At 32.0% G+C, this 13,072-nt stretch overlaps 1 protein-coding gene and 1 non-coding gene across 2 annotated transcripts; both read right to left on the bottom strand.

The window, feature by feature from the left end:
- Positions 1-6,094: 6,094 nt before the first annotated feature.
- Positions 6,095-6,202, bottom strand: LOC139869661 (U6 spliceosomal RNA). Its single transcript, XR_011766247.1, has one exon. It is a non-coding gene; the product is annotated as a U6 spliceosomal RNA (small nuclear RNA).
- A 3,180-nt stretch (positions 6,203-9,382) lies between these two features.
- On the bottom strand, positions 9,383-11,782 carry LOC139866136 (E3 ubiquitin-protein ligase ATL6-like). The gene is made up of 2 exons (XM_071854269.1): positions 9,721-11,782; positions 9,383-9,631 (listed from the first exon to the last, which is right to left on the bottom strand). Exon 1 carries the CDS (start codon positions 11,738-11,740, stop codon positions 10,580-10,582), a length of 1,161 nt encoding a protein of 386 aa, XP_071710370.1. The 5' UTR covers positions 11,741-11,782; the 3' UTR covers positions 9,383-9,631; positions 9,721-10,579.
- Between the last annotated feature and the right edge of the window lie 1,290 nt (positions 11,783-13,072).

The raw sequence follows: 13,072 nt of genomic DNA, 5'->3' as shown, positions 1-13,072 counted from the left end.
TTTCCCAATGTGATATCCCCCATCTTTCAAACGAAAGCCTTTTATAAACCAAGGCATTCTTGGAACGTTCTTCGAATGTCTTACAAACTGATTTTGCCATAAATAGTTGTGCCGAGGAATTCTGACCGACTCTAGACAAGATTTCATCAATCATGTCTCCAGGTAAGTCTTCTAAAATATTGGGTTGTCTATCCATTTTGTGTTTTTATACTGTAAAATAGACAAGAGTTAGATTCATAAAAGATACTTATTAATACAAGCAATTTTTACATATATCGTAAAGCATAAGCACACTATATTACATATATTACACCGCACAAATACAACTATCTTATTCCGACTCACTCGTTTCTTCTTTTTCGAACTTGGTTCTTTTTGCTAAGTTTTTAGGGATATATGATGTTCCCCTAATACGAGCCGTCGTTTTCCACATTGGTCTAGAAAAACCTGGTGGTTTAGAGGTTCCCGGGTTATTGTTACAACTTAAGAAATACGGGTGTTGACGATACATATAAAGTTCATCGGGGTTGGAATCAGATTTCTCTATTTTTATGCCCTTTCCCTTATTGTTCTCTTTTGCCTTTTTAAATTCAGTTGGGGTAATTTCTTTAACATCATCGGAATTCGCGTCGGAATCCGATTCATCGGAGAATTGGTAATCCTCCCAATATTTTGCTTCTTTGGCGGAAACACCATTGAGCATAATTAACCTTGGTCGGTTGGTTGAGGATTTTCTTTTGCTTAACCGTTTTATTATTTCCTCCACCGGTTCTATTTCCTCCTCCGGTTCCTCCTCTTCCGGTTCTGATTCTTCTTCCGGTTCTGATTCTTCTTCCGGTTCCTCTTCGGGAACTTGTGAATCAGTCCAATATATATCCGACTCTTCGTTATTATTAGGTGAGTCAATGGGATTTGTGCTAGAGGTAGACATCTATCACACAATATCAAAAATGTTAAGAGATTAATATATCACATAATATATACATGTTAATAATATATAGTTTCCAACAAAAATGTTAAGCAATCATTTTTAAAGAAAACACGGTCGAAGTTCAGACTCACTAATGCATCCTAACAAACTCGATAAGACACACTAATGCAAATTTTCTGGTTCTCTAAGACCAACGCTCGGATACCAACTGAAATGTCCCGTTCTTATTGATTAAAAACGTTCCATATTAATTGATTTCGTTGCGAGGTTTTGACCTCTATATGAGACGTTTTTCAAAGACTGCATTCATTTTAAAACAAACCATAACCTTTATTTCATCAATAAAGGTTTAAAAAGCTTTACGTAGATTATCAAATAATGATAATCTAAAATATCCTGTTTACACGCGACCATTACATAATGGTTTACAATACAAATATGTTACAACGAAATAAGTTTCTTGAATGCAGTTTTTACACAATATCATACAAGCATGGACTCCAAATCTCGTCCTTATTTAAGTATGCGACAGCGGAAGCTCTTAATATTCACCTGAGAATAAACATGCTTTAAACGTCAACAAAAATGTTGGTGAGTTATAGGTTTAACCTATATATATCAAATCGTAACAATAGACCACAAGATTTCATATTTCAATATACATCCCATACATAGAGATAAAAATCATTCATATGGTGAACACCTGGTAACCGACATTAACAAGATGCATATATAAGAATATCCCCATCATTCCGGGACACCCTTCGGATATGATATAAATTTCGAAGTACTAAAGCATCCGGTACTTTGGATGGGGTTTGTTAGGCCCAATAGATCTATCTTTAGGATTCGCGTCAATTAGGGTGTCTGTTCCCTAATTCTTAGATTACCAGACTTAATAAAAAGGGGCATATTCAATTTTGATAATTCAACCATAGAATGTAGTTTCACGTACTTGTGTCTATTTTGTAAATCATTTATAAAACCTGCATGTATTCTCATCCCAAAAATATTAGATTTTAAAAGTGGGACTATAACTCACTTTCACAGATTTTTACTTCGTCGGGAAGTAAGACTTGGCCACTGGTTGATTCACGAACCTATAACAATATATACATATATATCAAATTATGTTCAAAATATATTTACAATACTTTTAATACATTTTGATGTTTTAAGTTTATTAAGTCAGTTGTCCTCGTTAGTAACCTACAACTAGTTGTCCACAGTTAGATGTACAGAAATAAATCGATAAATATTATATTGAATCAATCCACGACCCAGTGTATACGTATCTCAGTATTGATCACAACTCAAACTATATATATATATATATATATTTTGGAATCAACCTCAACCCTGTATAGCTAACTCCAACATTCACATATAGAGTGTCTATGGTTGTTCCGCAATATATATATAGATGGGTCGACATGATAGGTCGAAACATTGTATACGTGTCTATGGTATCTCAAGATTACATAATATATAATATAAGTTGATTAGGTTATGGTTGGAATAGATTTATTACTAACTTTCACGTAGGTAAAATGAGTAGTTTTTATCAATCTTGTTTTACTCGCTATTTCTTCGTTTCTAATCCGTTTTGAGTGATTCCAGTGGCCACAGTTTCGTATTGAACTTAACTTCATGAATCTAAATAGAAAAAGTATAAGTTTATAGTCAGAAATACAAGTTACAAGTCGTTTTTGAAAGAGGTAGTCATTTCCGTCGAAAGAACGACATCTTGATGACCATTTTGAAAAACATAAATTCACTTTGAGTTTTACCATGATTTTTGGATATAGTTTCATGTTCATAAGAAAAATCATTTTTTCAGAAGTATAGCTTTTAAATCAAAGTTCTTCTTAGCTTTTAATTATCCCAACCAAAACAGCCCCCGGTTTTACTACGACGGCGTATATCCAGTTTTATGGTGTTTATCGTGTTTTCGGGTTTTAAATCATTAAGTTAGCATATCATATAGATATAGAACATGTGTTTAGTTGATTTTAAAAGTCTAGTTAGAAGGATTAACTTTATTTGCGAACAAGTTTAGAATTAACTAAACTATGTTCTAGTGATTACAAGTTTATAACGTTGAATAAGACAGCTTTTTATGTATGAATCGAATGATGTTATGAACATCATTACTACCTAAAGTTCCTTGGATAAACCTACTAGAAATGAGAAAAATGGATCTAGCTTCAAAGGATCCTTGGATGGCTGGAAAGTTCTTGAAGCAGAATCATGACACGAAAACAATTTCAAGTAAGATTTCCACTCGAAATAAGATTGTTATAGTTATAGAAATTGAATTAAAGTTTGAATATGATTATTACCTTGTATTAGAAAGATAACCTACTGTATGTAACAAAGGTTTCTTGATCTTGGATGATTACTTGGAATGGATTTAGAAAACTTGGAAGTAAACTTGCAATCTTGGAAGTATTCTTGATTTTATGAAACTAGAACTTTTAGAATTTATGAAGAACACTTAGAACTTGAAGATAGAACTTGAGAGAGATCAATTAGATGAAGAAAATTGAAGAATGAAAGTGTTTGTAGGTGTTTTTGGTCGTTGGTGTATGGATTAGATATAAAGGATATGTAATTTTGTTTTCATGTAAATAAGTCATGAATGATTACTCATATTTTTGTAATTTTATGAGATATTTCATGTTAGTTGTCAAATGATGGTTCCCACATGTGTTAGGTGACTCACATGGGCTGCTAAGAGCTGATAATTGGAGTGTATATACCAATAGTACATACATCTAAAAGCTGTGTATTGTACGAGTACGAATACGGGTGCATACGAGTAGAATTGTTGATGAAACTGAACGAGGATGTAATTGTAAGCATTTTTGTTAAGTAGAAGTATTTTGATAAGTGTCTTGAAGTCTTTCAAAAGTGTATGAATACATATTAAAACACTACATGTATATACATTTTAACTGAGTCGTTAAGTCATCGTTAGTCGTTACATGTAAGTGTTGTTTTGAAACCTTTAGGTTAACGATCTTGTTAAGTGTTGTTAACCCAATGTTTATAATATCAAATGAGATTTTAAATTATTATATTATCATGATATTATGATGTATAAATATCTCTTAATATGATATATATACATTAAATGTCGTTACAACGATAATCGTTACATATATGTCTCGTTTCAAAATCATTAAGTTAGTAGTCTTGTTTTTACATATGTAGTTCATTGTTAATATACTTAATGATATGTTTACTTATCATAATATCATGTTAACTATATATATATCCATATGTATGTCATCATATAGTTTTTACAAGTTTTAACGTTCGTGAATCACCGGTCAACTTGGGTGGTCAATTGTCTATATGAAACCTATTTCAATTAATCAAGTCTTAACAAGTTTGATTGCTTAACATGTTAGAAACACTTAATCATGTAAATAACAATTTCATTTAATATATATATATATATATATATATATATATATATATATATATATATATATATTTATATATATATATAAACATGGAAAAGTTCAGGTCACTACACATGTGTCATCATCAAAACACTTATTGTTATGGGTTAAGGTTAGTATAGTCATTAAGCATAATCCCACGTTAACCCACATTTTTCCCCAACAACCTTATTAAACACCTTCTCAAACACATCCAAACCCGCACTCGAAGAAGTATAAGAAACCGAACCCAATCCTCAACCTGAACTCGAACCCGAACCTGACGGAAAAGGTAAAAATGTCAATGTAGAAAGAGACCATGGACCGACGACATAGCATATAATTTGGCGTAACGTCCATGTTTCAAAAATCCGAAAGTTGGAAACTCACAAACCAAGGATTCTTTTTGGGGCGCTATTTTAAGACAATACAATTCATTCGTGATCAAACCTAAAAGAGCGGATGGAATAACTGGAAAATGGAGTAAACGGAAAGCTCATCATAGGTGTTTAATCTAATCTTGTGGCACATTTGTCAAGTGGAGTATATGACGCAGATATCATGACAGATGCACGGCGGACCTTCAAGATACAAACTCGGAGGGCATTCGCCGAATAACTGTGTTGCGTTCTCAAGGATTGTCTTAAAATATTCTCTCTTGAGGGCATTCACCTTCACTAATGAAATTTTTTTATATAATAATTATAACATAATAACAATAATATAATATATAGATATTAATAATACAATAACTAATACCATTACTTATAATAGTAAGAAATAATGTAAATAATAATGAGTTTAATAATAACTTACTGAAAGTGGATTCATGTGATGGTGATGAAGTGTGTGATGCATGACAGTGACTATATCGCGAGTTTGTAATGAGGAGAAATGCTAATGTGGTGTTACTATAACAGTTGTCCTGAAAAAGAAGCTTTTGATATTGGCATGGTAAGACCCTGGCCTTGCAATGTGAAGGTCAAGGGTTCGATTCCTGCCATTCACAACGTTATTCTCACTTATGGCCACGGAGGTTCACATACAATGACTTTGGGCTGCTCGTAAAGCGGGTAGTCGCCCTGAGATTAGTCAGTTTTAAAAAATGGTTGAATGCCCAAGTTAAAAAAAAAACAAAGCATAGGTGATGACACAAAATTTATGTGGATGCCACATAACCATGTGACTTGTAACATGTTGACTCATCTACTAAATTAATATAACCATATCCTCATATATGTACGTATTTCTAAGCTAGTAAAATGTTATAAGAGTAGTGGATGTCGTGATAGTCAGTTTTCAATGTTTTTTAGTGTCTTCATAATAACTAAGCGTTGACTGAACATACATTGAAAAACTGACATTAGGAGAAGTTGAGAAGTGATTCAGTGTCAGTTTTCAGTATCTTGAATAGAAAAAATATTATTATTTTCTTATTATTTATTTTTTATTAGTTAAATATTTTATATAAAATAAATTTTATATTTATAAAAGATAACATAATTAATTAGACTAAAAATATTTTCATTAATGACAATAATATTACATTTTAAATAAAAAATAGTTAAAACATTGCACTAATAACAATATTAAAACATTACACTAATACATCACATAAATTAAATAAAGTTACATAAATTTAGACTAATATTTAATAATGAACATTGGCTTAGTTATGAAAAATAATCACTATCATGATCACCTTCAATGATGTTAATACTTTTTTTGAACCATTTCTCGATTTGTACTTTTCATCCTTGCGCAAGGACCATGCTAATCTTCCCTGTATCATTTCAATTTTATTGAATGTCCCCGAAAGGACCCAATGATGTTAATTTGATGTTGATAGTATCTTTTTCATTAATAAAATATACAACTGAATTCTTTAGTTCAGCATCTTGTGCATTTGTTTCATATTAACCAATACGTTATTTTTCATAAGAAAACATGTGGATTGTCTCTAACAGTGTCTTTCTCGAAATATAAAACATCCGAGTGCTCGAAATCAATTCTTTATTTAAAAAACGTGAATAAGTGCGATAAATCAAAGTCACTAACATCAATATCTTCAAACGATTGTTTCGAACCACCAGCGCATGACATCCATTCATCACTAAATTCCTCCCGTTAAACACGTCAATTGAAAGGATGCACAGAGATAAATGAGAACTTATAGTAAATATTTTATGGCGATTTTATAGAGAATATGAGTTAAATTGTTATAAAATAAGTTAAAATTGTGTAGTATTTATAAAAAGAAATAAAAATAAAATTAAATGCATGTAAAATAGTTAACGGATACTCCGTATAAAATTTGAAATATGATTCCCACTTACGGCAAATTTCAGTGTCAGGCACCTGACTTCGAACACTCCGACGCCAGATCAGTGTCGACCGAATGTCGGTTCCAGTGGACGACAACGAAGGAACCAACTTAGCATGCTCTAATAACTAACTTATTTGATACCCACAAATGCTAAAATGAATGTTATTAATTTGTTTCAAAAGCCCTTTTTAGTTAATTAATCTTTCTTCGTTCTTATCGTATCTATATATCATACGAAATAAAATAAAATTAACTTATATATAATATAAATCATAATAAAATTAAAGTAGTTTGTGAAAGATAACTCACAAGCTCATTATATGAATATTTAGAATATGAATTAATTCACAATTAAGTTTGGACCCTTAACCTCATAGTTATAAGGGTTAATACAAGACCGCTAAATCAATGGTCATCTGTTAGATAATAGTCCATATCTAATCAAAAGCCAAAAGTATGCTTAAACATGGTCCAATTCTTATGTAATGGAACAACTTTTTAAAACATGGAGAATAGTTTATTTATTTATATGTGTGTGTGCTTATTGATTATTTGGTTAAAGTTGGCCAAGTCAGGATTGGATTTGGACTAAAAACATTACATTAATCAGTGATACTAATTTGACCTTCTTAGATCAAGTAGTATTAGTCAAGGAAGGTAACAGGGTAATTACAAAATAAATATGTAAATAAATACGGAGTATATTTTTATTGTTCCTGTATGTGAAATTTTTTGTCCCAATGTATTGATTTAATTGAGTTTTCATGTGACTGTACTATTTTTTCATTTCATACTTGCTTGTTGTGATTGTTCGACCTCTTTCATCTTTGAATGAAATTTTCCGTTGGTTATTTATGTAAGGATATTAGAACTTCTACCAGAACACTTACTTGAGATAATTAAATCAAACACATGCTTTGATGAAATCAAATAATTCTTCGATCATCACATCATTTTCAAAATAAAAAATAATAATTAAATTTATTTATTAATATTTGGTGTCATTTTGATAGAGATGGGTATGTTTAATCTTAAAAATACTAAACACTGCCTAGATATATTAAATTATACTTTGAGATGATATATTAATTTATACTTTGAGATCATCTAATTCTAACATTACAACATATAAATATATTAAAGTATATTTTGATATCATCTAATTTTAACAGTTACTTTAATTTAAAGAGATGCAATTCCACCAAATTTGTTATCTAAAATACACATCGACCTTGACCTTGTTTTTTACATCTTATATTAAAATTCTCATTATAAAGAATTAGGCCATTCTTTGTAACTAGCAAATTTCTTTACTTGGCGGCAATCTTCTATTTGCATTCCAAATGGCATCCACAATATGCAATCAACGCAACCACATACAATATTGGTTCGGAGAACATAAACAAAGCGATATGGGCAACAAGCAGAATTCTTCTTTGGCTGATTTAGAGGTGGCGCAATAAGTTGATTCACGGATCCACCACGCAAAGACAGGCGGTGAAAGATGAAGACATTATAGTCAACCTTCGAGTTATTTTGCACTTGTGGTTATCTAATAGAAGAAGAAGAAGAAGGTGATTCATGGCAAATTTGATTCTTGGAAAATAAATCCTAAGAGTATGGTTCCGTTATAAGTTTTGGTGTTTTTAGAGAGGTTCTAAAATTCCTATGTAATTTGGTGTTGTTGCCTGGCTAACATTTGTTCCAAGTGTGTATTAGGGAGCACGCTTTTTGTGTGTCGCTTTTTAATTAAAATTAAAATTAAATTAAAATTAAAATTGTATACTAAAAAAGCAATCTTTTTGAACTCCAATTTAAATCTATAGTTAATATTAAAATCCTATAATCATATAATCAATCCAGTGAATGGGATATCCAAGTGGGTTAAATCAACTGAAACAACTACTTTAACAGCACCGATTAAAAGACCATCAACTGGTAGACTAAAAAAAAAAAAAAGAAGATGAAAGGAAATGGATGAAAAACAAAGTTTGAATCAAGGTGGGAAGCTAACAAGAGCAGGAAAGAGTTTGACTTGTGGTTTGTGTAAAGGGTATGGGCACAGAAAATAATGGTGCAAGTACAAGCAAGGCTGGTGCAAGTAAAGCAACAAAGGCTGGTGCAGGTAAAACCACAAAGGCTGGTGCAAATCAAACAACAAAGGAATCGTAGAACATGTACAGAAAATAATGGTGCAAGTACAAGCAAGGCTGGTGCAAGTAAAGCAACAAAGGCTGGTGCAGGTAAAACCACAAAGGCTGGTGCAAATCAAACAACAAAGGCTAACAAAAGAAAGAAGAATGATGATGGTGTGGCTGGAAGCAAAAAAGAAATCCAAAAAGGGTGACAGTTAGATGGTCTTTTGATTTATGAACTTTTTTTTAGTTGACTTTGTAATGTTCTTTTGGTTTATGAACTTGTTTTTAGTTGACTCTGTAATGTTCTTTTGGTTTATGAACTTTGTAATGGTCATTTGAAGCCTGTTATGGCTATCTAGAACTGTGTAATGTCTTATGTACTTTGTAATGGTTATTTGGTACTTTGTAATGATTACAATCTTGTTTTCCATTTACTTTGCATTTTGTTTGATGAATTGTATTTAATGCATTTACATCAACAAGTGAACAAGTAAAAATGCAGTGAAATAAATTGCTGACATTAACTGCTTGAAATTTCATTAACAAAATAGTCATTCATCACTACATTTATACATATGACAAAATACAACCCAGCATTCAACTATTACAAATTTCATTAACAAAGCAGTTACATTAAAAGCATTACAAAGATGACATATACAACCTAACTAAATAGCAAGATCATCTTGTTTCTCCATGCTCTGTACTCAGCATTCAACAATTGATCTTCAAGAGCAATTCAAGGAATTGGTGGATCATGCCATAAAAAGAACCTACAATCGTAATACTGGAAAGAAAAAAAAATCGAACTTCAATTTTGACTCTTCAATTGTAACCCAAATTGACGAACACTAAAAAGATATGATTACAAATTACCTTGTTTGCACAGGCATAGAAACGAAGACCTGGGTTGCGTGATGTAGATGAAATTCGCATAACAGCTTGCAGACCACAATTGCATTGAACCATTGTTGAATCGATGTGTGTGTGTCGAATTAGGGTTACAGGTGAAAAGGGGATAACAAGCTTCGGCTTATAAAGGGGTTGAGGTATTAAATGCCTTTTTTAATTGCAAACGGATGAAAATACCCCTCACGTGAACGGCACATGATGGGCTCTAACGGACATAATAGACGTCTGTTATACATAGTGACTAAATGTGTAATATTTTAGAACCACAGTGACTAAAAGTGCAAAAAAAAAAGTGAAGTGACTAAAAGTGCAAAAAAAAAAAAGTAAAGTGACTAAAAGTGCAAGTTTTGACAAACCACAGTGACCTTTTTGCCGTTATGTCAAAAAAAAAAAAATAGTAATAATATTAAATTTAATAATAAAAAAAGAAACAGGCGAGTCAAGTTGTTTTGTTTGACAACACTCGTGTTATCATCAAAAACTCTAACCTTAACACTATTTTTCTTCAAACCTTCGTACTCCGTATATTTTAGTTCCTTCTAGTTAAAATAGTCATATGCCAAGGGGGAACAAAATGCATAAACATTATCCCAACAAATCTGCACAAACTTTAATTTCAAACAAAAAAATACATTTGAAAATTTACAAATTTTAAATTAATAAAGATTTTAATTCAATTAAATTTTCATTAGCCACGAGCCGACGAGTATCAAACAACGTTGACATCGGCTACTCCGGCCTGTATTATCAATTCAAGCGTGGGCCCCGCAGCATAGCTCTTGAAGGGTCATGGAATCCAAACCAATAACCAGCAAACAGCATCCTAAACCGGCGGTCGTCCCGAATCAGTATCTTTAAAACCGGGTTCGTCACTCTTTGGCCCAATATTATACAAAGGAATCTTGTCGCCGGTTGCGGTTGACGTCGACGCACCCCCGGTCTCCGACACAATTTTTTGAGACCTAGCAGAAAAAGCTCTCGACAAAAACGACGGAGCCCTTGAAAAACCCCACCGGTCTGACCGGAGAGCAATCCGGTCTAAACTCCCATTTCGTTTGTAACTTCTTCCCCTACTACTACCTTCTCCGGTACGGTACCCTTTTCTTGCACTCCCTTCTCCGCCCATTCTAACCGTACTTCCAGACCGCTTCAGTAGAGCATTTGATATCACTTGCTTCCGCACTTGCTCCGGTAATCGTAACGTGAAACGGTCCGTATTCTCACCCGGTTGAACCAATGAATGACCGGTCGAGTGTGATTTAAACTTCTCAAATAAACCGGGTCTGGAAACAGACTTTGACCTGGGTGGTAGGTTTGTTTTCTCACTTTGATTCCGACTGAGAACCGGATTCGGGTCAGCGATGACATCATCATTATCATGGTCGACGCGGATCGAAACATCGGCGTTGTTATCATCTAGCTGTTCAACCGCCGTGGTACTGTCCAACTGAGTTGGCTGATCACCGGGTTTAGGAACGAGATCCGATCTGCATACCGGACAGGTCACGTGATTTTCAAGCCAAGCGTCAATACACTCGGCATGAAACACGTGATCGCATTTGGGTATTAATCTTATGGTTTCTTCATCTTCGAATTCATTAAGACAAACAGCACATTCAAGAGCGCCTTTACCAATCTTCAATCCTTTGACCGTTGAATAAGCGAAAGTGGGAAAGGTTTCTAACACGTCGGAGCTCAGACCGCGGGTAGCGGCAGTCAACCGAGCGCGGCGCATGGAAAGGGCAGCACGAACGCTGGCGCCACCGTCGTTGGAACATCGACGGATGTAAATAGAGAAAAACCCCATGAAAAAAAGAGCGGCAACAAGAACAACGATGATGATTGCCATGGATGGACTGAATTTAGCGTAAGGGTACCCATCTGGTGGTGGTGGTGAAGGTTGTGATTTCACTAGTACTGATGAAATTGAAATTGAAAGTAAAAATAATGATAAAAGAATAAAATTATGTTTAGAGAGATTCATGGTTTTGAGTTGAACAACAGAGATAGCGTAATAAAGATGAAAACGAAAAACATAAATAAATTTGATTTATTATTATAGGTAAGTTGTGGGTGAGGATTAGAATAACGACTTTATTTTATTGACCTTTTTTTCTCCAAGGTTAATGTAGACGTGGATGGATCATTATTTTAGTACCTTCTATTTCATCTCATTGTATTTGATTTTTAAGGTAGAGAAAATAAAATTAAAATTAATAGTTAAGATTAAAATTCATAAATCACTCTGTATTATCATGAATAACATTTACTAGTGAAATGACCGGTGAAATCACGAGTTTATTTAAATGAAAAAATTTAATGACATGTTTTAAGTATTAAGTGAATATAAATATTAAAGTCATTTATTTTAATGGCCCGTTTGACTAAGAAATTTGTCGTTTTTACAAATATATAGAGACATGTATTTTCGCATACATTGTAACGTAATTAATTTCGTAAAAAGAATTCATATTTGAATATTAATAATATTAATAATATAATAATTATAATTATTATATTAAAAGTAAATAATAATAATAAAGTTCGCTTAAAATTGAGTATTTATATTTTTAATAATAATAATAATTATTATTATTAGTAATAATAAATGACTTTTAAATTTTTTTAGAAAATTAAAATTACAATTTAGGAGAGATTAGTATTTCTTTTTATAAAAGATTTCGTATTATTTTTTTAATTAAATCAAAATATAATTATGACATCATCATTATAAAAATTAAAGCGTAATTAGCTTAATGATTACATCGTCATTTTATAGCTTTAAATGACTATATAGATTTTTTTTTTAAATATTGATATTTTCACCGATCTTAATGTTTATAACTTTTTTTTTTTAAAAAATAACGATTTATTTACTTCCCCTCTCAAAATCTATTCCTTCTTATTAAAACAGTATATATATATATATATATATATATATATATATATATATATATATATATATATATATATATTCCTTTATTTTATTCTAAAAGTATAAAGTATATAAAACTAATGGCATTTAATATTTGGTTTTCGAATATATATATATGTCGATAAAAAACATACCCATTACTACTCATGGCAATATAATTTGGTTCATCGACTAATACTCATACAAACAAGGCCATGGCCCATGAGGTAGGATCCTTGCATCATACGGAGTATTATTTAATCAGTAATATAGTGGTTTTTTAAGTCTTCCCACAGGACCCTGGTGGTGAGAATAGTGAGGACATGTAACATAAAAGCAAAGTTTACAAATTAAATATTCGTCAAGATACACCTTTAACGAGTTACACGATTTAGATCTCTC

This window comes from Rutidosis leptorrhynchoides, chromosome 9 (genome assembly GCF_046630445.1).
Source record: "Rutidosis leptorrhynchoides isolate AG116_Rl617_1_P2 chromosome 9, CSIRO_AGI_Rlap_v1, whole genome shotgun sequence".
Lineage (NCBI taxonomy): Eukaryota > Viridiplantae > Streptophyta > Magnoliopsida > Asterales > Asteraceae > Rutidosis > Rutidosis leptorrhynchoides.
This window is presented reverse-complemented; position numbering and strand designations above follow the sequence as displayed.

Bases quoted from the DNA above. Each gene is read 5' to 3' on its own strand.
- LOC139866136 (XM_071854269.1), bottom strand. From the start codon at position 11,740: ATGAATCTCTCTAAACATAATTTTATTCTTTTATCATTATTTTTACTT.